This window comes from Astyanax mexicanus, chromosome 17 (genome assembly GCF_023375975.1).
Source record: "Astyanax mexicanus isolate ESR-SI-001 chromosome 17, AstMex3_surface, whole genome shotgun sequence".
NCBI classification, from domain to species: Eukaryota; Metazoa; Chordata; class Actinopteri; order Characiformes; family Acestrorhamphidae; genus Astyanax; species Astyanax mexicanus.
Genome location: NC_064424.1, coordinates 47,516,648 through 47,541,201, shown reverse-complemented (window position 1 = coordinate 47,541,201; position 24,554 = coordinate 47,516,648). Strand labels below are relative to the sequence as shown.

Sequence of the window (24,554 nt, the reverse complement as noted above, 5' to 3'; positions counted from 1 at the left end):
AGCATGAAATTATCAAGAAATAAAATAAATCCGAAAAATAAATTAAGAAAAAATAAGAAAGACCAAAAAATTATAAAAGTATAATAACTGAGTAGCTAAACATAACATTAAGAATATAAAAAAGTAAATAGTAGAAATAAAATAAAAAGTAAAATAAAATAATTATATTACACTATATTACAATACACTAATAAAATATGTTTTAATTATATTATATTGCATTATAAAATATGAATAATAAACTTTGCTATAATATATTATATTATATTATAAAAATAAAAAATAAATAAATAAGAAAAAATAAGAAAGACAAAAATTATAAAAGTATAATAACTGAGTAGCTAAACATTACATTAAGAATATAACAAAAGTAAACAGTAGAAATAAAATAAAAATAAAATAAAATAATTATATCACATTACACTAAAGATATATATTTTTAATTATATAATATTGAATTATATTATATTATTAATAAACCTTGCTATATTATATTATATATATTTTTATACTATGTGAGCGTGGCGTGCTGGGGGCGGTGTCCCGGATGGCGTCATCACGCAGACTACCGGTTTGCGTCATGGCAGCGTGTTGGTGAGAGAGAGAGAGAGAGAGAGAGAGAGAGAGAGAGAGAGAGAGAGAGAATCGGAATTTAGGAGCGGAGAGGTCGAACGGAGTAAAGCCGTTTAATCAGCCGGATTTAGCGCGGAATTCCGGCGGTAGAGGCGCAGCGCCGCCCGGAGCTCCTCCAGAATGGCTCTGCTGGGAGCCGCGGTCCGCTTTCTCCAGAGTAAGTGATCAATTTACACCAGTTTCACCCCAGAACACTCTGACACACACTCCTGCAGCACCCTCACACACTCCTCAGGGTGCCCTGCTCTCCTGCTGTAGTGCTATATATCAGAATATGTCCCTTTATAGACAGTAATACAGTGTAGTGCTGTGTTTAATGTGTGTGTATTATGTAGAATCTGTATTATATTGTTTTTATATTAATCTCTATAGCTCTCGATATCTATATATTAACCTGTCCTATTGCTTGGTACCTGTAACTGTCAGGTTTAAGTTTGAACTGTTAAGAAATAGCTGTATTTATTTATTTATTTATAAGTTATTTGGGCAGCTGGAGGGAGGAATGTTAGGTAACTTAAGGTTACAGACTCCTCTGTAATGTGCTGCAGATCACTGAATCTGCACTGTGCACATCCTTCAGCACACCACAACAACACATATAAACTAATAAACAGATAACAGACTCGTGCACGCGGCTATAGGTGTATATTGTTGTGTGTAAAAACAGTTATTTACTGAATAAAGCTCTTCATAAACCTGCTACAGCTCCTCACATCAGGTTACACAACACAGCCTGGCAGAACTTGCGTAACCGAGAGCTCGCGCCCTCTAGTGCCCTAATCCTGCAGTGCCCTGAAACGGAGTGCAGGAGGAGAGTGATCTCTCAGGAGTGAGTGCAGGAGGAGAGTGATCTCTCAGGAGTGAGTGCAGGAGGAGAGTGATCTCTCAGGAGTGAGTGCAGGAGGAGAGTGATCTCTCAGGAGTGAGTGCAGGAGGAGAGTGATCTCTCAGGAGTGAGTGCAGGAGAAAAGTGATCTCTCAGGAGTGAGTGCAGGAGGAGAGTGATCTCTCAGGAGTGAGTGCAGGAGGAGAGTGATCTCTCAGGAGTGAGTGCAGGAGGAGAGTGATCTCTCAGAAGTGAGTGCACATGCACACCCTTGGAAAAAAGAAGTGAATGCATTTGTCTCTTTTTCTCTCTCAGTCTCCAGGTGTGGAGGCAGTGCCAGCCTGTGTGCCAGCGCCCCTCTCAGATGGCAGTCCACCGCCACCGCCGCCGCCTTCGCCAGCCCACCTGCCCCCGATGCCCAGGAGAGCAGGTACTGTAGAGTGATACTGAGACTGAGATTTTCATTCCTGCATCTGGACAGGTTTAGTGTCTCAGGGGGTTCTGGGTAATTTTCTCTTTTATGTTTTTTTTTTTTTATATCCTCTGTGATTTTATTCCCGTCCAGAACGATCATGTAGGTGTTTTTCTCAGACGTCCTCTGAGAAAATTACAGGCTGAATTATCTACTGTTTTTCTCTGAACTCCGTGCTCCTCCGGTAATTTTAGTCTCGTCCGGACGCACATCTCTGAGTTTCGTCTCCTCGCCTTTAATAAAATATATATTTGTCCACTGCTGCGCACCGTAATTACACTTTGGGTGTGCCACGGTTTCCACGGAGATCCACGTTAAAAACACAACAGTGAGGGGAAATGGAGGAGCTACTACTAAGCCAAGTGTGACCAATACTAAATATATGTATATATGCATAATACTACTACTACTATCAATGTTGTGTGTTGTGTGTTCTAATGTAAAGAGTATTATGTGAGATTATGCGATTTGCAAGTCTTTGCTTTTTATGTAATAATCGAATAAAAAACATTATAAGTCATTATGTTGCTGAGAGACACTGAAGTCTGTAGATGTCGTAAGGGAAGGAGGCTCTTAATAAAGCCTCTATATGTTTTGTAAATCAAATGAGGAAGTTAAAGTAGGAGGAAGAGAGTGAGTGTTGTGAGCTGGGTATGAGGGAGGGCTGGTTTCTTACACACAGATTACGTGTCAGATGGTGGAGGTGGAGGGGTGGAGTTAATTGTTGGTGTAGTGGAGGGGTGTAGTTAACTGAAGCTGGGGTGGAGGGGTGTAATGGAGGGGTGGGGTGGAGGGGTGTAGTTTTTCACAAAGCTGGAATTCTCACTAAGTCAGAACACTGATGCCCAGATAGAGAAACGGACCAATAGGAACACTCCTCAGCTCTGCTCTTTTGTTCAGTGGACTGAAAAGCTCTGTGTGTGTATACGGCTCTAGAAAAAAATAAGAGAGCACTTAAAAATGATGAGTTTTTTTGATTTTACCAAATTGAAAACCTCTGGAATATAATCAAGAGGAAGATGGATGATCACAAACCATCAAACCACCAAACTGAACTGCTTGAATGTTTTTGCACTAGAAGTAAAGCAGCATAAAGTTATCCAAAAGCAGTGTGTAAGACTGGTGGAGGAGAACATGATGTCAAAATGCATGAAAAAAAACTGTGATTAAAAACCAACCAGGGTTATTCCACCAAATATTGATTATTTCTGAACTCTTAAAACTTTATGAATATGAACTTTTTGTTTTCTTTGCATTATTTGAGGTCTGAAAGCTCTGCATCTTTTTTGTTATTTCAGTCATTTCTCATTTTCTGTAAATAAATGCTCTAAATGAGAATATTTTTATTTGTAATTTGGGAGAAATGTTGTCTGTAGTTTATAGAATAAAACAACAATGTTCATTTTACTCAAACATAAACCTATAAATAGATAAATCAGAGAAACTGATTCAGAAACTGAAGTGATCTCTTTATTTTTCCAGACCTGTATATATATATATGTGTGTGTGTGTGTGTATGTGTGTGTGTGTGTGTGTGTGTGTAAAGGGGAAGTCTGCTGGACAGTGTGTGTATCAGTGGGACGTGAGGAGCTGCACAGTGCGGCGGCTCTGTGTTATTTTAGGCGGTTGTAACGGTCAGCGCTGGGGTCAGCGGGTGGTCAGGACTGATAGGGGGATAACGTGGTGCAGACGGAGGAGTGTAAACTGAATTACAGCCTGAATGATCTGATACTTCTGTAGCTGATGAAGAAGAACGGGCCTGTAGACGGTGTCAAACTCAGGGAACAACAAAACACACTGTCCCTTAAATTATAAAACATCAAATATAATATAACAGACTTTATATAGTTTCTGTATGACAGAAGTTTAGGGGTGATAGTTAGTTTGATATTTCTGTACCACTTTAAAATAAGACTACCTTTATAAAGGATTTATAAATGGTTTATAAATTAGATTATTACTATAATCTATTATTGATTAGGTTGTAAAGGCCTTAAAAACCATTGATAAGCAGTTAAAACACATCAATTATAAAAGCAACAGTGGCAACTTAGTCATTTAATTTATGGTAAATAGTTTAACATACTTAGAAATTAGATATATTAATATAACAGGTTTAATGGTGATTGATGGAAAACACAAAATAAAAAGTAAAAAATCAATTTATAAACCATTTATAAACCCTTTGTAAAGGTAGTGTTATTTTAAAGTGTTACCGATATTTCTTCTAACAGGAGAAGAAACAGGAAGTTTCAGGAACTAAAGCCACCTGGGGATGAGGTACAGTGCCAGCAATTAGTAGGAGTAATATAAATGAAGATAAAGATAAAAACCGTGCTTACATTGAGATTTTTTATTCTCGTAGTGTTTTCTCCCAATTCTATCTTATGTACCTGTTCAGTTTTGGACACACCTCTTTTCTCTCATTCTGTGTGTTTTCTTTCCTTCTTTTTATGATTTTATTTATTTTATATTGTAAATTTGATATAGAAGACTATACAAGAACACATGCAGAATTATTTAGTAAACAAAGTGTCTATAAAATGTGATCAGGACATCGCTATTATTACCACTATTAAAGGACTTAAGAACTGATTCAGTAGGTTTATTTTAGTCTGGTTTATTTATACAGAGCTTTTAAGAGCGGCTGTGTCACGAAGCAGCTTTACAGAGATCCGGCTCTCTGGATCTGCTCCCCCGCTGAGAGAATCAGAGAATACAGTAACGGGAGGAAGAAACCCCGCAGAGAGACAGGAACAGAGAGTCAACAGGGGAACCGGTCCTCCTCTGGTCATCAGCAGATACCATAACAAAGACCCAAACAGCAGCATGAGGAGAATAATAATGCTGCACAGTAGTGATAAGTTTTATATAGTTTTACAGTGGGTAAAGCAGCAGAAAAAAAAGAGAAAAATGTGTCAAATATGATAGAAAAATGTATTGCCAGCATATAAACTCTAAACATAAACAGTTATGTAGTTATATATATATATATATATATATATATATATATATATATATATAATAATAATTCCATCATTTTTTCATTTATTTAAAAAAGTCTAGTTGTGTCCCTAGTATAAATAAAGGCCATGTGAGCTGTTTTTAGTGAGAAAAAAAAAGGCTCTGATGCTCTGGTATAATGCTGCTTTAGTCTTGTGGAGGAGTGGGAGGAAGAACAATAGGATTTCAGCTCTTGCTCATGAATATTCATACATGTGAACATAGGCAAACAGCAAGGACAACAGATAAAAATGTTTCAAAATAAAGACAAATTTTACACTAATAACAGTCTTTACAATGTCATATGTTACTTTACAACATGTGTAATAATGCTGTGCAGTTCAGCCTATACTGACCTAGTCTTAGAGTCTCTGTAAAAAAAAAAAAAAAAACGCCAAATCCACCGGAGATCCTATTTAAACCTATAGTTACACACAGGTTACAGGTGATTAGTCCAGACACATGTGATTGAGCCCCAGAGCCGTGATATTATAACTTATATTCTAGCTTGTGCAACTTAACAAAAAAAACAGTTTAAATTTCTTACTTTGCTATATTGTGATTATCACACCATAGTTTTGTAGAAAATAAATAAATAGCATTAAAAACAGATGCTTAGGTAATTTTCTTGAGCCTGACCCGACCTGATTAATTTTCCTCACTTAATGATGTGTAAAATATCTGATTCTGATCTAATTAAGCATTCTGAAATGTGTGTGTTTCAGAAAACCCAAGACGGGGATCCTCATGCTGAACATGGGTGGACCAGAGAAACTGGAAGATGTTCATGATTTCCTGTTACGGCTTTTCATGGACACGGATCTGATGCAGATTCCTGTACAGAAGTAAGGATGAGCTCTGTGTGGCACAGCCTGGATTTCTGCTGAGAAATCCAGGTTTTCTGCTTGTTGCTGGTTTTAGATGGTCTAACCTGGTGTTTGATGATCTAGGTGGTGAAAAAGCTGTTTCTTATTGGGTCTGGGTATGGAAATGCATGGTTTTTATAGAGATATTTTGAGCAACAGCTAGAATTCGTGCATTTCCACAAAATAAAAATGTACCTACCTATTTGTTCATGTGGGCGTTGTGGTGGTCTGAAGACGAGGGGTGTTGAGGTGAATTTCTGGTGTTTGATATCTTGCCTGTGGAAAACACAGGAGCTCCACTGACTGATTTAAACCCTCACAACAGTCACCAGTTGTTGCGCAGTGCTTAGTTGACTTCTTGCTTATAGAAATATCTAAAATTGGGCCCTCTGTCAGAATTCTGGTTGGATTTTTGATCCAGGTACATGTTGTCAGTTTTCTGAAATGGATATTTAACGTAGAACTGAGGTTAGGATTTATTGTCTTTGTGGAATTTGTCTGTATAGTGTATGTTTATAGAATTATGTAGTGTAATATAATCTGCATTATGGCTGTTCCTGTGTTTTTTCCTTTGCAGCAAACTCGGCCCTTTCATAGCCAAGCGCCGAACCCCAAAGATCCAGGAACAGTACAGTAAGATAGGAGGAGGATCTCCCATCAAAGCCTGGACCACCATGCAGGGGGAGGGCATGGTCAAACTACTGGACGAGATGAGCCCTGAGACCGGTGAGCATTAAATAACCCAAATTTATCTCAGTTTATCACCGTTTGATATGTTCATGAACCCCTAGATATGCAGCCTGTAAATAAAGGAAAATAAACGTTAGCTGTTTCGTCAGTGTATTTTCTGAATTCTGAATTTATTGAAATATATACAGCAGGCTAACACTACTGAACACTAGAATAATTCTAGAGTTATAGATCAGAAATCTCACAGAGCGGATTGTGTTATTGGATCAGTAATGGGAGTAAAAAATGTAATTGTTTGAGGGTCACTTTTCGTCACTCTGGAGGGGGTTAGGGGAGCAGAAGTTACCCTGGATATTTAATTGACTATTTTGGCTGTCTCTTCTGTCTCACACTCACTCACACCTCTTTCTAAAGTACATTAGATTAAGCAGCTACTCTTTATTTAGTTTATTTCCTCCATTAAAGCTCCCAGTTAAACTGATGAAATCAGTTGAATCAAGATGCTCTATAATCATTTCATAGTCGCATTACAGACTCGTAATCGTTAATTGTAATCAAATCATAAGATGCTTACAGATTCCCTCTCTATAGTGGCAATATTATTGCCACTGAGTCAATAATTATTCCCGCTCCTAGTGGTATTATCCGTGGCTGTGGTTGGTGTTAGATATGGTATCTACACACACCATATTTACTGCTGCTGCTGCTGCTGCACCACGAAACAGGGCGTTTAAATAGCGGGAAAAACCGGCAAGTCCTCTTTCAGTAACTGACCAACTCATCAACTCATATCATCATCATACAGACACTCTCACTGATCACTGACTTTATTAATGTTTATTTGTGTTTAGTATTCTAATGTTATAAAGAGTTAATTACAGGTAGACATTCTCACTGATCACTGACTTTATTATTAATGTTTATTTGAGTTTATTATGTTATAAAGAGTTAATTACAGGTAGACACTCTCTGAACTGAACACTAACTAGGTTTATTTGCTTTATTCTAATGTTATTGTAATTGTTGAGTTTATATATATATATATATCGTAGTATAAACTCAAATAAACAGGTAATAAGCAGAGAATTTCTGGTTTCTGGTAGACACACTCAATACTGGTAGTCTAAGGCTGATAAGAAACTGGTTTATTGTGTGTGTGTGTGTGGGGGAGTGGGAGTGGAGATGATAAGCAGTGGGCGAGTGGCTCCCACGCCCCTCTCTTCAACACACACACACACACACTAACACACACACACACATACAGCGCTGACTATGTTGCTTTTAATGTCCATATTACCCTGCTTAAAACAGCAAAATATACCTGATTCATTCAAATATACCTTCCCCAGCCCTGTGTTTTGATAGCAGAGCTTTTTACAGGCTGCTGATTATTACATGACTGTATAATTTATATAATATTTATATGTACAGTGTTTGTAATGCTGTTCTGTGGTTCTGATCCACAGCTCCCCACAAGTTCTATATCGGGTTCCGTTATGTTCACCCGCTGACGGAGGAGGCGATCGAGGTGATGGAGAAGGATGGAGTGGAGAGAGCTGTAGCGTTTACCCAGTATCCCCAGTATAGCTGCTCCACTACAGGTAACACACAGACTTTCACCTGTCCTCACTTATAAAAGACAAATCTAATATAATTAGTTTTATTTCTAATGTACACGGTCACTCAGAACTCTGCTGTGAAGAACTTTAATAATTATCTGATCACAAGAAAAAGAAATATTATAAGATAATAAAAGATAAAATGTTTAAACAAAAGCTTAATGTGAAAAATATTATGTATTAGGAGGGAGTCATTTGATTTTGAGCATTTTTAGTGTCCCAACTCGATACTTGCACTTAAAAAAAATTATAAATAAATATATATATATATATATATATATATATATATATATATATATATATATATATATATATATATAATATATATATATAAATAACAAACACATTCAAGTTGTCAATTAAGGTTTTTATCATAAAATAAACTAATCTAAGCACTAAATAACTAAATACTAAATAGCCATATAAACGATTTCCTTTTAATTTAGTGTCTTTTCTTGAGTACCTTAGTTAATAAAATTTTATTATGCATTTTCCAAAAGTTCTAATTTAAAATATGAAAATAATATTGTTAAAGTAAGTTTTTAACTTTAAATAAATGTTTTTTAGACGTGTTGAGTCTTGCACAGTCTCATACTCACTGTGCATTGTGTATACACTGTGTGGGTATTTGGGCAGGAAGTTGCTCAGCTGTGAAAAATCTTGGCTCTGAATTTAAAGATTGTGGCTCAGGATCAGCCGACATCTAATCATTAAAATCAGCAGAAAAACCTGTATGTAACGGATCCTGTAACACAAGAACAATAATCATAACTGTGCCCCCCTGATGTAATACTGCACGTACTGCATTTAGCAGTGAAATGTGAACTTAATATTATTTTAAATTTGATATTTTGTACGTAACTCAATTAACACCCAATACTAGAGATGGACTGATCAGTGTTTTAGGGGCTGATCACTGATTGCCGATTGTTTTTCAGCTCAATCAGACGATTACCACAAGAATGAGGCAATCGAAAATTATCCAGTGCTAAAACGTCACTATTTTGAGTGTGTTTGGAAAAATGTGCTCTGCAGTGTTTGCTGTGTTGTGTGGTTAGTGGTGTTTGTTAGCGCTACTACTCACTGTGTTGACTGAAAGCTGCTTTGTTGAGAGAAGTATTATCCAGTTAGTAGTGGTGTTTAAAGTCTTTATTCTTTTTCCTCCACAAGGCATATTAGTCTTGCACATTCTACACATACGAACATGTGTAAAAAAATATATTTATATAATAATAATTCCAGACTGACTTCTGACTTTACCGAAATTAGTGAGTGGTTGCAGCTGTGCTCCATCTCCATCAAGTTGTTGGATGAGGTACCGCAGCTTCCTGTAACCAAGATTGAGCCAAATATGATCTAATTGGCTCCCAGGAACCGCTGATAGAGTTTTTTGGTTAAACAATGGGTTGATAAGGATACATAGCTAATGCCTGGAACTTAAACTTAGCATTAAACTCTTATCGAACTTGACATTCAAATAATTATTTAGTACTGTATCTAGAACTTAAGAGAATGTAAAAAAAAAAGTATGTGTCCTTAAGTAATTGCCATTTTCTCGTGTGTGTGTGCGCGTGTGCAGGCAGCAGCCTGAATGCCATCTACAGATACTACAGCAGTAGAGACACCAGGCCGAAGATGCGCTGGAGTGTGATTGACAGGTGGCCCACCCACCCACTACTGATTGAGGTAAGTTCTTCTTTCAGCTTCCTGTTACCCGACTGCAGCTTCTAAACATGGTGGAGGTAGTTTCACATACTGTTATAGTGACTGAGATGACAATAAGCAATATGCACAGATTATTATTAAAAATACCCCACAGATATTATATAGAGCAATGCTTCAACTATATAAGTATAGATTTACTGCACAGCAAGATAGCTAGTAGATTTACAAACTAGTTACGTTATTAGTGACTGAGTACAGAGGTTGCGTTTTACACATCATGGATAAATTATTAAATGTACGCTTCAAGACCCTGATGCTGGATCATCTACATATAAATAAGAATATTTTTATTTGGAATTTGGGAGAAATGTTGTCTGTAGTTTATAGAATAAAACAATAATATACATTTTACTCAAACATAAACCTATAAATAGCAAAATCAGAGAAACTGATTCAGAAACTGAAGTGATCTCTTCATTTTATACTGAATGTAGATGCATTAGATGGACAGAATTGTTGGCACGCTCCTCTCGATGACTGAGTTCAGGTGTTTGGTTGAGTCTGTAGATGGTGGATGGTGTGAGGAATTGTCTGTTTGGATGTGGGAGCTCGGTGAGTTGCTATGAGACAGTGAATGGTCGTGTTGATGCTGGATAAATAGCAGGTGTTTGTGTCGGCGTGTTTTCAGCTGAAGTGGTGGGAGGGTTGCATCATTATCTGAATGGGGTGGCGGAGTGCGTCTCGAGTAGCTCTGAGGTTGAAAACAAGCTTTAGAAACTGAACATATTAGCAATACATATGTATATAGTTCAAACTAATAAATGTTAATAACGTGTTGTATAATTTCATGTAGGGCTGCATGATACTGGAAAAAAATTACATTGCAAATGTTCTTTTTTCGACAATATATATCTCACTCCCGGACCGATTCAGAGCTGAGTCAGGACCGAGCTCTCAAAACCCGAGAAAACAGCAAAGCTACAGTAATCGGCCCTTTAATCAGCATTTAATGTCTTTTTTAAAAGGTAAATAAGATTAAGAATAAGTTTTTTCTGGGATTAAAAGTGTGAATTCAGCTGTAACTGGAAATATCTGCACTGCTAAACTGTGCTGGACTGAGAAGCACAGCTTTCCACACGTGATCACGTTTACAAGCACGTGCCCAACCATGTGAATAAAGTCCAAGCGTGCGGTTACCTCGTGTTCACCCTGAACACTCTGACAGATTTAGGAAGCTGGTCAGAGTTGATGGAGGGAAGATGGATGGAGATAAATAAATACAGAACAATCCTGGAAGAAGAAAAGCTGTTGGAGGCTGTAAAAGACTTGAGATCTTCCAGCAAGACGATGACCCTAAACATACAGCCAGAGCTACAGTGGAGCTATAATGATTTAGATCAGAGAATATTCATGTGTTAGAATGTTCCAGTTAAAGTCCTAAAGACATAAATCTCATTGATCTTCTGTGGAGAGACATGAAAACTGCTGTTCACAGACCAACGCTCTCCATCCAACCTGACTGATCTTCAGCTGATTTATAAAGAAGAACGGACTAAAATCTCTAGAAAAGTCTGTAGATGATCAAAGCTGGTAGAGACGAAACCTAAAATACCTGCTATTATGAGATACTTTGTGTTGGTCTAACACTTAAAATAACAATAAAATACATTTATTTTATTGAGGTTTGTGGTTGTAAGGAAGATAAAATATAAAGAAGTTAAAGGGGATGAATCTGTATAGAGCTGTAGATGTAAGGTGAATAAACTGATATATACGTGTGTGTGTGTCTCTCTCTCTGCAGTGTTTTGCTGAGCATGTGCGTATAGAGCTGGAGAAGTTTCCTCCGGAGAAGAGGGACGACGTGGTGATTCTGTTCTCGGCTCACTCCCTCCCCATGTCTGTGAGTATCTGTGTGTATGAGAATGAATCTTTACCCAACACACATCATTTATACGTAATAGAGTGTGTTATAGTCCACTAAAATCACATGTTCAGTCAGCTGTGTGTGTGTGTGTGTTTCATTATGAAAGAAGACATTGAACTTGTTTAACTGAATCATAAAACAGTGGTAATAAAATTTTACTGATGTTTGTTTCACACACTCCACTTTAAACACACTAAACAAACGTGATGAATATTATAGGGTGGCGAGTGGGTCACTGGGCAATGGCACTACGATATATATATATATACAGGGCCGCCGCTCTGCATACGCAGACAACGCAGCCAGCGTTAGGCCTCAACCATTTTGCAGTTGCAGGGAGCCAAATTGACTGAGAATGAAATGTGTTGAAATTATGACATTATTAAATTTAAAACCCAATGTGAATTATTTATGATACGCTCATCTTTTTTGTCTTTAAACATTGCATGGGGCACCTACTCTACTACTTAAAAGCGGCACGTTATTATTTTGTGCATAATATAATGCCCCCACCCCTATTGCCTGAAATGGCACTGCTCGGTTTGCTCTGTTGGTTGTTGCCAGATGTGACATTTTCCAGTCAAATAAATAATCAAAAAATGCATGGAGGCGCTAAATCTTGCGCATGTTTAACCATTTTTAAAGTGTATGTGGCCATTCTATACAAAAACTTGTCCAGTGCAATATTTGTGTAAGTTAAAAACTTAAAATAAAATAAACAAATAGGATGAAAAATCGTAACTTATCTGGCAACCTTAGTCCTAACTAAAGTAGCAACGCTACTTGAGTTTGGCAGGAGACAAGTTCCGCGCGAAGTTGCTACTACCTGACCAGTTATGCTTAGGGCCTCCAAAACCTTAGCAGCGGCCCTGTATATATATATATATAGAAAAAGGTTTTTTTTTCAGAGCTGTATATATATATATATATATATATATATATATATATATATCGTCACTGTCCAATAAAAACATGTATCTCCAAAACAGCACTGTGCTTTTTAATCACAGTTTTTTTTTTCATGCATCTTGGCATCATGTTCTCCTCCACCAGTCTTACACACTGCTTTTGGATAACTTTATGCTGCTTTACTCCTGGTGTAAAAATTTAAGCAGTTCAGTTTGGTTTGATGGCTTGTGATCATCAAACTTGCATCTTACATGATAACAAAAGTTTGGACACACCCCTTCTCATTTAACATTTTTTTCCTTTATTAAAACTATGAAGCAAGGCATATGCAGTTATGAAGTGTAATATAATTGTGTGTGTGTGTGTGTGTGTGTGCAGGTTGTGAACAGAGGAGACCCGTACCCTCAGGAAGTTGGTGCTACAGTGCAGAGAGTGATGGAGAGGTTAGGACACTGTAACCCGTACCGTCTGGTCTGGCAGTCCAAGGTATTTAGCTTTTTATATATGTATGTACTGTATACTATATATATATATATATATATTTATCCACTTTCACAACCAGCTACATACTTTTGGGCTTAATATTTTCTTCTATCTTTAGTGTCATTTTAATAATTATAATAATAATATATTTCCAGTTTTGTCCCACTCACTTTTTTAATGTCCTTCTTTAATTGTTGCTGTTTTATGGAGATTACACAAGTTATGTGTTATAGTTTAGACACTTCAACACTTTGATCCTATACAATTAATAACCATATATAGACTAATACTTGGTTATTAATTATTTACTGTTGAAACTTTAATTTTATGTGCCTTTTATGAAATAAGAAATATAAGTCTAATTTTTATTGTAAAAAGAAAGACCTGATCAGAATTCCTCCCAAAAATGGGAAATGTTTTATAAGTCTTCTTAGTTGTTGGACGCGATGAAAGCTGAAACTGTGTCCGGATGTTTCTGGCCATGCAGTGTAAGTGTTTTCCTGTTGTAATGTATTGTGTGTGTATATATATATTATCTGTGAGGGCAGTACTGTATGTGCTATTTTAAGGTGCACACTGCCATCCTGTGGTAGTCTGGTGTAAGAGCACTCAATCCTCCTGTCTGTTTTTTTTTTTCTTTTTTAAAGCTCTACAGAAACACATGCTGAATTGTTTTAAACAAACCAGATTGTGTTTTCTACTTTAGGTTCTTTCTACTTTATAAGTATCAGATGTATGATTGAGTTCAGATCTGAAGACTCTTGGTGAGATTTTAATCTCAGTGTCTTGGGAGAGGGAGGGAGAGTCACCTGGAATAGTTTTCTCAGTGTCTTGAAGGAAGGAGTTTCTGGAGGTGCTGAACTATAGCTGCTGCTTTTCCTTCACGCTGTGAAGCTCCAGCTCATCCCAATTAAATCACCTCAAATCACCATCTCAGTTCATCAGCTTTAGATCAGGAGATGCATTTTGTAGATGTGATTTATCTTACTGCTTTAACCTTCCTGTTATGTTCATTTGTCAGGAACAGCAGTGATCTGAGTCAATCTGAGCTGGTTCATGTTTGTTTATTATCCAAAAGATGATCTGAAACCCCCCCAAAAATCCTTACAATTTTCGTACTATTTTTCTCGATTTTCTTTAAACTTTAAAACAGGTCAAATTGACCCGGAAGAGAACAGGAGGGTTAGACATTATCATGTAGTAATGAGTAGGAAAAAATATTAAATATAACCACTAAGCTCTGTTCCTGTTACAGATTTAAACACTATGTAAACACAACTATAATTTTTATCTGTATTTGGCAGCAGTGAGGTGAGGTTTGAGATGTGTGTGTTTCTCCTCAGGTGGGACCGATGGCTTGGCTCGGGCCACAGACTGATGAGGTCATAAAAGGCTTGTGTCAAAGAGGGAAGAAGAACCTGCTGCTGGTCCCCATCGCCTTCACCAGCGACCACATCGAGACCCTCCACGAACTGGACATCGAGTACTCCCAGATCCTCGGAGAGGAGGTGAGTTACTGACTCAGTGTGGAGGAAAACCAGAGTGGGGGTTTGAGATGAAGATGGTCTCGGACTGGTTCATTGACTGGTTAATTTGTGGTGAGAATGTGATCAGGCCTCAATCCGACCCAGCTATCAAATATACTCCTCATGTTTGTGCTAAACGGCTGTTCAGGTGCAGTTTAACCTGATTTACATCCAGAACATTACTGAAGCTATGAACTAGTTGAGATTTCTGAAAAGCGGTAAAAAGCACTGGTCTATCAGCATTATTCAGAGCTTCCCACTTTAATCTTTGTTTCACTGTAGAGTTGTGGCACTGTTTTATCGCCATTTATAGCCATAAACTCAAACCGTGACTCAGGTGTATGGTTTTAAATCCTTTGTGATTTAGTGGAGATGGTGTGGGAAATCTTCACAGCTGGAAGTTTGTTGTGTTGCTCCAGAGTTTGCTGGTCTGCTGCTGCTTTTGGACGTATTTTCGAAGTACTCTAATGTGCTCATGTCAAGCTCTCTCTTCCCCGGACATTGTAAAATCCAAATTCTGCTCAAACACTGGCTTTTAGTGTTTTTTTTCCCACACTATTCTCCTGCTCCGTGCTAGCAGACTCCATTCAGATAAATGGAGCTGGATAACTAACTAGCTTGCAGTACGGTGGCCTAGACGGCCTTCTTCTCTGAAGGCCAAGTGGACGCATAATGCAGTATGCAGTACTATCGGGGGTGGGAGCGATAAAATAAAAAACGGCATTTTAAATGGATTCAGAATCGCCAGGACTAGGAATCATGATTCTAGTATCTATTTTTTGGCACCGCTAGCGTTTTACACCAAACTCACTCTGAATACATAGGCTGTTTACGTCTTTTACATTAAACTATGAAGGATTGTAAACTATGGGATCTTTAATGCTAGTCTAAATATCATGATGCTACCATGTGATATATTGGATGAACCTCACGGTATAGAACAGTGTGGTTCTGCTGGAGTTGAGCGCTGGTGTTCAGCAGGGGGTAAGTTGACCTGACCTGAGATGCTCCACACAGTTCCTCTCCTCTGCCAGTCTATCAGCCTCCTGCCAGTCCGGATCACTGAGCTGCCAGAGGCTCTTATGAGAATAAGCCAGAGAGTGTGTTCCCAGCCTCATGCAGTGCTGCCGAGTGTGTGTGTGTGTGTGTGTGTGTGTGTGTACAGAGGGCCACATCAATGCCTGACCCCTCAGCATGGCAGGTTCTGTAAGTGTGTGTGTGTGTGTGTGTGTGTGATCTTGGATAGGCCAGTAGTGTTAAAGGAGAACTCCAGTGTGAAATAGACTTTGATAACGAGTACAAACTTTTGTTCTTCCCCAGCATTCCCAAAAACAGTGCTTTTGTTGCTCCCAACAGGCTTACAATGCTAGTGATGGGGGCATAGAGTTACTAAAAAATTACTATTTTTTTACACTGAATTCAAGCTTTTGTTAAAAATATCTATATAATATTTACGCATTTCTTCTGATTTAATTTTGCAATCTATTCTGGCAGCTGGAGAGCTACCTAAAGGTCCTGTGTGTATAAACAGTGTTTTTAATTAACACCTTTTTTATTCTAACAATGAAATGTGGAGCTACTTTGAGCTGCTTATTAATGGTGTAAAATAGCGATGTCTTTGTATGGGTAACTCTATGCTACCTATCACTAGTATTGTAAGTCTGTTGGGAACATTGTTGAAAAGCGCTATATTTGAGAACCCCTATAGCCCTATCCGGACGGGATTATTTTTTCAGGGGGGCGTCTGTGTAAAATATTTCACTCTTCTTCTCTTTAGTGATAAAACTCCTGCATCCGGACTGCAATTGTAAAAACAGGAGGATCAGTGAGTTTTTAGGCTTTGACATCGAGGCGTTCAGTAGCTCCTCCATTTCCACTCGCTGTTGTGTTTTTAACGTGTATCTCCGGAGTTCTCCTTGTGTGTGGGTTGAGTTTGTTCTGATCCAGATTGGGTCAGGCTGGTTCTGCAGCAGTGAGGAGACAGACAGAGGGATGAAGGAGGAATGATGGGGAGGAAAGTGATACATTATGAGAGAAACAACAAGTGTGTGTGTGTGTGTGTGTGTGTGTGTGTGTGTGTGTGTGTGTGTGTTCTATGGCTCCAGATGGGCCAGCCCAACTAACGCCAGCCAGCAAGGAGCCCATAGGCAGGCAGGCTCAGGCACACACACACACACACACACACACACACAAACCGCAGATCTATCAGGGTGGTTCTTTCTTTCTCTCTGCTCATTGATCTGTCTATCTTTGCCCACCGCACTCCTCCACTCAGATCTGACGCCCACAGGATTTTATTCATTCCTTTATTTATGTCTTGCAATCTCTCACTTTCTTTCACTTTCTCTCCCAGTTTCTTTGTTATTCTCCCCCTCTTTTTCTGATCTTGCTCACCTTTTCTTGTCTGTTTCTCGTGTTCTGTCTTGTTCTTACATTCTTTCTCCAACTTACGCTCTGTCTCTCTAATTCTCTTATTTGCTGTTTCTCTCAGTCTCACTGTCTCTTGTGCTGTATATCTCACATGCAGTCTATATCTCTCCTGATTTCTCACATTCTCTCTTGCTCTGTCTCACTCTTGCTGTGTCCCACACTCTGTATCTTTCTCTGTCTCACTCTCTGTCTCACACACTCTTTCATGCTCTGTCTCCTGCACTCTCTTTTTCTTTTGTCTTTAGCTTTTTGTATTTCTCGGACATTCTGTCTCTCTTAGTATTTCTCCTGCTCTTAGTCTGTTTGTCTCTCAGGTCTCCTGAAAGCTCTCTTTTTGTCTCATTCTCTTATTGTCACTTTGACTCTGTTTTGTGAAATGAATCGAGACTGAAGCGTGAGTTCTGTGTGTGTTTTTCAGTGTGGGGTTGAAAACATCAGGAGAGCAGAGTCGCTGAACGGAAACCCACTGTTCTTTAAGGTAAGTAGTGCAGCAGTGTTTAATATAATCTTAATTAGGAATGCACCGATGTGGGAATCTTTGGCCCAGGCTGATATGCTAATTTTAAGCATTTATAGACAAAACACCCTGGGACCTCTAAATAACTTTAAAAATGAGCTTAAATCAATGAATTTTAAAGTAGCTCAGCCAGCGTTGATTGGTTCTTCTCCAGAATACAATAAATACATCAGCTGATACCATTATACAATCACCTGTGAGTGTGAATGGCTTTGTATAAAGTTCCTAGAAAGGTGTAATATAAATGTAACTTCATTTATCATTCATATCGAGTAGTAGATCATTAATCTGGGAGTTTCTTCTTCAGTAGTGGAGGAAGTTCAGCAGATAAAAGAACTGTAGATATGAAGCTCAGTAACTTTCTGCAGTCTATTTCAGCTCTGGACTCGTTTAATGTTCAGAGGTTCAGTGTTTGAGAGGAGTCTCATTTAGAGGTGAGGCTCTCTGTTGGGTCGGTGGACGGGGTGGACGGGTTTGGAGATGTGGCTGGACTCATTAGGGAGCTGGAGGAAGGCAGTGACTTTAGCCGGTAACTCCGGGACTGTAGCCTTTCAGCCTTTCAAACTGAGACAACCTCCTCTGTCCACATCTCCCCTACCTCCTCTTCACTCGCTCTCCGTCTTTCATTCCTCCCTCGCTCTTTCTCTCTGGCTGTGTGCTGTAATGGTCGGTGCAGGCCGTGGCGCTGGAGTAGAAAGGCCAGAGGCGTGAGCCGGGGTCGATAGCGTGATCCTCCTCCCGGACGCTGCCGTGCTGGAACTCGTCGCTGGGTTATAAAAAGCGTCAGGGAGCTGCTGGGTTTATTAAAGAGCCATGAAATCAATCACAGCGGCTTTCAACTCACTGCAGAGAGAGAGAGAGGTCCATGCATGCAACACACACACACACACACACACGGGACCAATTACAGCACTGTGTTGGTGTGTGTCGGTGATGTTGATGGTAGTAGCAGTAGTGATCATGTTGACAATAACTGTGATGGTCAAAACAGGCAGTTTGTGACCTGTAATGAACTTTATGATGATGTGGATCAATCAGTAAATGCTAAACATTTTCGTTAATCACTTCATCTATTTTATATTTTATGACTGCTCAACTTCACTTTATTTATTAATGTACATCCTGTTAAAAAATTTAGCCTTTTAGCCCCCTAATTCCTCAATATGTATAAAATAACTCCATAATCAAATCTTATGTTCCATCTAAAAAGATTCTATTTAACGTAAGAAAAAATCTAAAATCCTAAGCTATTCAAAGGAGTTTGAAGACAATTTGTCACTTTTGTCATACTGCAACTTAGTTAACCTTGTTAAACAGTTATTGTTACAAGTTACGATAGATGTGTGTAACAACCCTTAATTAAAAAATATATATATTGATAAAAAAAAGAAGAAATTTGGCCTTCAGAATTCAGATCTAAGGAAATAACCAGTGATTTAAATGTTTCAGGTTTACTTTTGTCCAAGCCATTAATAATACAAGTAAATGAATATTAGAAAGTAATAATAACAAAAATAAAATACATAAATAAACCTACAGATTAGAGAGAAGAAAAAAACGAAAAAAGATTGAGTTATCAATAAAGGAAAGAAGTAAAAAAGTAATCATAGAAGCATGTTAATGTTAGATTAATAGAAGTGAAAGAGGTAACGTTAATATATTAATATCAATATAATTGTAATAATAACAGTACAGTTATTAGTGATGATTGGTGGACGATCTCACTGGTTGTCCCTCAGGTTGTGACTGACTCAAATTTCAAATTCAAATAAGCTTTATTCTCTCTCTCTGTCTCTCTCTCTGTCTCTCTCTCTCTCTCTCTCTCTCTCTCTCACTGTCTGTCTCTCTCTCTCTCACTCACTGTCTGTCTCTCTCTCTGTCTCTCTCTCTCTCTCAGGCGTTAGCTGACCTGGTGAAGACTCACCTGAGCTCTAATGAGCCGTGCTCTCGGCAGCTCACCCTGCGCTGTCCTCTGTGTGTGAACCCCACCTGTGGACAGGCCAAAGCCTTCTTCTCCAGCCAGAAGCTCTGACCCTTCACCCCTCACCTCTGACCCCTTCAGGATATGAGGAGAACATTGTGCAACTTGCCTAATTAAAAAAAAAATAGACAAAAAATAGCAGAACATGGAGCTCCGAACAGAACAAACCGATTCCATTGCTCACGTTATAAAAGACCCTGATCACCCGATCTGACCGAGCCGGGCCGCCCCATTGGCCGCTGATGTGCTGTGCTTTAAACCAATCGTTTTCAGTCAGCTGTAGAGAAAGAGCTTGTGAGGAACAGTCTGGAGGCGTTGTGTTTTCTGGGATCTCTGTTTTCTGCTAACATTCCTCTGGAGATTTGCGAGATTTGAGTGCCTTCTGAGATCTGCTACAGTAAAGCCTAAATAACGTCCATTCTTATGGAGCTTAAAAGCTAAAACTACTATTTGAGTCTGAATTATGTGTACTTTAAAATAAATTAACTGACTTTTAATAACCTTGATATGTTCAATGGTATAATTTATACAATTTGGCAATGGTTTTTGTATTTTTTGAACGTGAGGTGCTGAAATTTGCTGTCAGTAGATAAAAAACAAATCAGATCCGTAAACTCTATATCAGACTGTGAGAGTGATCAAAGCATTGTTAATATTTCAACGTACGAATTACGCCATTAAATATTTCAAATGTATAAAAAAAACAAGTAAATATACAAAATACAGATTCAAATACGTATGTCACTTTTTAAGCTCCAGTTGATCTAAACAAAATCGCAGGTGTAAAAGGTCCCAAAAAAGAAAATTTGGCACCCATTACAGGAATTTGAGGCTTCCATTCAACAATAGAAGAAAAAAAAGAATTGGTGTTGTGCCGAAATCTGACTCCCCTATTGGTACAACAAATTACGCCTGTAATTCCTGTATCTATTGAAACTACTGAAGTCATAGCGTAGATTGAAATGGACTTTGGGTGTATAAAAATGTGATAAAAACCACTAACCTTTGTTGAATAGTCCTCCTCCGCTCTCCTGCAGCTTTCTGAGATCCAGTATTTTTTGTGCACTTTGCCCAAACAGGCTTTAGAATGGGTTTAATTGGGGCATATTCTTGCGCCTGCAGATGAATCGCTTTTTCCACCGTTATTCTGTTCAAAGTAGCTCCAGAGAGCCCTGATATTTAAAAGGAGGCATTTCGAAACGTTAAAACTGCACAAGAAGTTTATTAAAAACCACTGTTTACATCCCATAGTGAAGGTAATTCTCCGAGTGCCGCCGTCTTAAATTTAAGTCACAGTAAGTCATCCATCGAGCACGAATAGTAAACAGGTGAGCCCATGTGCTAATAAAAGAAGGTAGTTATCTGTAGAACTTGCAGCAAGTTGTGCCATGCCTCCTGCATATGTTGTACAGGCTCCACCCCTTGCCTGAACCGAGTTGAGCATTTCCTGTAAAGCGAAACGTGTGAACGGACAGATCGGGATCATTTCCAGACCTGAAAGAAAATGACTTGTTTGAAAGACTTTTCATGACTTTGATAAGGCCTGTTTGACTTCTACTTGTGATCCATGTTCTTCTTCGCACAACAGCGTTTGACTTTATTATTTTGGTTTTATTTTTAACTTTATCTGAAAACTCCTCTCTGACTGGCTAAACGCAGCATCGCCACCTAGAGGTTGGGAGGAGGGAGGTGTTTAACGCACAGCCCACACACATTACTTCATGTGCCTTTTTTCTGTCTTTTGGAGGACTCCATGGACGAACTTAGCTTCTTAAGTGCTTTAAGTTGTGTTAACAACAAATGCAATACTAGCTTTTTTTTCTGTTTTATTTATATTATTAGAATCTGATTAATTGAATGTGGTATGTATTCTTTATTTTTTTTTGTTTTGTCAGTTTTTGTGTTTGTGTTATAGATATGCAGATTTAGCAGTGTGTGTTAATGAGATTTGGCCAGTGACTGTATATAAGCACGGACACTGTGGTTTAGTCCTCTCATATTCTATAGAAAATAAGACCGAATCGATGCCAGTTTTGTCAAATTTGTAGCTTCAGAGCATGGATTAGAAACCAGAGGCAGAGTAAGACTTACCATGTACTCATTTAGTAGACCTGTCCCCCCTTTTTTTTTTTAGAGCAAGTGTCTCATACTGCCTTCATTGAGTTTAGAGCATTTTAGCCTTAAGGACCAACTGGAACCAGAGCAGATTTTTGTTTTTAGATTCTCAATCTGTTCAGTATGTGCGATTTCTGTATAGTCTAACTACACAGACTAACATAATAAGAAAACTGTCTGGCTTAAAACTAGTTTGATCACATGTTTTTGTTTTTATGCTGTTTATATACTAACATCAAAAAAACATAAAAAAAATTAACGAAAAAATAACAAAACTGCAAGGAACAAAAACCTTTATACAGATCTGTTCACAGATTTAATGCAACCAACAGCATAACACAGCTCAACACAACACAGGAACATTAATTCATAATAGTATAATTCATTAATTAACTAACTAGCTAAATACTTAAGGCTGATTGGTCAACTGTCACAACTGGCTGCTTAAGCGAAGACTGTCGATTACTCAATTGTTTAATTCTTCTTTTTAATGATGTAGCAGAATTAGGCTTTAAAGACTTCAATTTTTAGGGGGAAATGAAAATGTGCCAATATTACCACAGTGACAATTTACCTGTTTTGAATCAGATACCAAAATGACATCAGATGAGATGGGTGGAGCTACAAATCATACACATCAAATGTCATTGTTCCAGAGTTGCCCAGAGCTAAGCTAGCAGAGGCGCTAGATAGACCTGCTAGACCTGTGGTGGCATCATTTCTGAGAGATGCTGCTGTGTCCGTGCTTTTCTACAGTCATTGGTTTTGTTTTTTGCTGACACCACTAAGCGTCTAATTAACGTAATTAAGGAAATTGGTGAAAAGCTGAGGTTTGTGAGGTATTTATTTATTTAATCTCCAGTCTGTGAGCACTGATGAGCGTGCAAAACGCTGTGGCATATTTCTCTGTGAGCTGAAATCAGTCTTCCGCTGTTGGCCAATAAAGAAGCAGGAAAGAATTTCGTCCAGTGTAGCAGATCCCGCCTTTGTGTCATTCCATTTCATTGTCTCTCTCTCTCTCTCTCTCTTTCTATCTCTCTTTCTCTCTCTCTCTCTCTCTCTCTCTCTCTCCATCCCTCCCTATAGCATGTCCAAGCTACTGTTGATTAAGCTGAGAGAAATTGGTTGTCCTGGACCCAATAACCCCTCAGAGGAGTGGCTGACTGTGTGTGTGTGTGTGTGTGTGTGTGTGTGTGTGTGGGATGCTCCAGGGGCCAGCGGGAGCCTCCTGGTAATTGAAAAGCGAGGACGCCGGCTCTACTGAGCAGTGTGACCTCTAATTGAGAGGGGAGCGATTGATTTCTCCAACGTGAGAGAAACGAAGAGAGAGAGAGAGACGGAGGGAAGAATAGGGGGATGGTGTGGTTCAGAGAATGGGAGGAGGGGAAAACAGGGGAAAGAATGAAAGAATTGTGAACGTTGATTCCCGAGAGGTGAAGAAAGACCGACCGTGGGGAGAGGTGGAATAGATAGACGTGAAGAAAGAGAGAGACAGTGCGAGAAAGAGAAAGAGAGAGGGGACAATAGGAAATTTTGTGACTCCCTAGGGTTACTAGATAGAACCCAAGAATTGCATTTGCATATCATCGCTGTCCAATGAAAAACACTTATCTCCAAAACAGCAACTTTACATGAGAGAGAAAAAAGCTTGTAAACTTTCAATGGAAGTCAATGTAAAAAAAAAGAGTTTATTTCAGGTCATTTTGAAGAGTTTCTATTGGTTTGTTCATTAAGAAATTTTGGCACAGTGTGAGGGACAGTTTCTGTTCAAATTATTATTAGTAGTAAACTAAAAATCGCCAAAAATGGAGATAATTGTTTTTCATAGGACAGCAACGATATGCATACACTCATTGACTTAAAAAGGCACAGGAAATTCCTTTAAAACTAAAACTAACATGCAGTTATGTGCAGTAAATGATTACAGGTATTCTCTAAGAGGCAACTTTTGAGTAGTGTACCCCACACCCACACACAGCAAAGGTTTTCCAATACTGTCTCTGTCAAATGATCACTTCCTTGGCCTTTCGAGTTGGTAGATTTCTTTCTAATCCAGCATTTATGGAGCAGCTGGGGCTCTGCAGCTTCAGCCTCAACCTACGAGTGTAGAGCTACAGGATCTACAGGCCCAGCTGTAGAAACATCTGTGGGTAAATGTGCTGCAGGATCCATACAGAACCTGTAGAACCTCCAAACCCAACCCTCTCAATCTCATCTTATATCCAGCATAGAGGACCTACATTTAAAATGCATTTCAGCATTTTAAAATGCAAAATCAGCTTTCTTTTGTCAATGAGTGTATTTTGAATTTTTCTGGTTTGAACACTGTTCTAAAATGTATGGCCTTTAGAAACTTCCTGAAAGATTATTGAAGGATTCCTCATGCTGTCTCTTTATGCAGACCCTCAAAAATGGCCTCCAGGAACTTTTGAGGAACATTTGAAAAACCTTGATGCATTCAGAGAGAAACCTGGCCTTTATTTTCTTGAAACATGAAACTTGTGTTTGTCATGTTCCTCAATGGCTCCTTAAAGGCCCTTCATTTTTTTAATTAGAATGAGTGCAAAGAATTTGAAATATGTGATTGCTTGATTGATTGCTTGCTTAATTGGTTGATTGATCGATTTTTTTTTTCATGATTAGTTGAATTAATGTTCTGCTCTAAGCAGCAGTCTCGCTGACGTACGCACATGTAGCCTACACTGTAAGGCTTGTACATTGACTTGACTACTAAATGTTGAAAATAAACCCTTTGTTTTGATTTATATCATTTGTCTGATGATTCTGAGGCCCCAAAAAATGATATGTATTTAAGCTTCTTGTCTGCATATATCTGGACACATCTTTAAAAAAAAATCCAAAAACTGACTTTTTTCAAGAAATAAATACATTAAT

The 24,554-nt window shown here is 38.4% G+C and overlaps 1 protein-coding gene across 1 annotated transcript; it reads left to right on the top strand.

Moving 5' to 3' along the window:
* The first annotated feature begins 599 nt into the window (after positions 1-599).
* fech (ferrochelatase) lies at positions 600-24,424 on the top strand. Its single transcript, XM_022676683.2, has 11 exons — positions 600-790; positions 1,775-1,889; positions 5,660-5,779; positions 6,378-6,526; positions 7,957-8,091; positions 9,689-9,795; positions 11,576-11,674; positions 12,986-13,093; positions 14,434-14,598; positions 17,465-17,524; positions 19,461-24,424. The coding sequence occupies exons 1-11, from the start codon at positions 754-756 to the stop codon at positions 19,593-19,595; spliced, it is 1,230 nt and encodes a 409-aa protein (XP_022532404.1). The 5' UTR covers positions 600-753; the 3' UTR covers positions 19,596-24,424.
* The last annotated feature ends 130 nt before the right edge of the window (positions 24,425-24,554 follow it).

Coding starts and splice junctions, on each gene's coding strand:
- fech (XM_022676683.2), top strand. CDS start 754: ATGGCTCTGCTGGGAGCCGCGGTCCGCTTTCTCCAGA. Junction 791..1,774: donor CGCGGTCCGCTTTCTCCAGA/GTAAGTGATCAA, acceptor TTTCTCTCTCAG/TCTCCAGGTGTGGAGGCAGT. Junction 9,796..11,575: donor CCCACCCACTACTGATTGAG/GTAAGTTCTTCT, acceptor CTCTCTCTGCAG/TGTTTTGCTGAGCATGTGCG.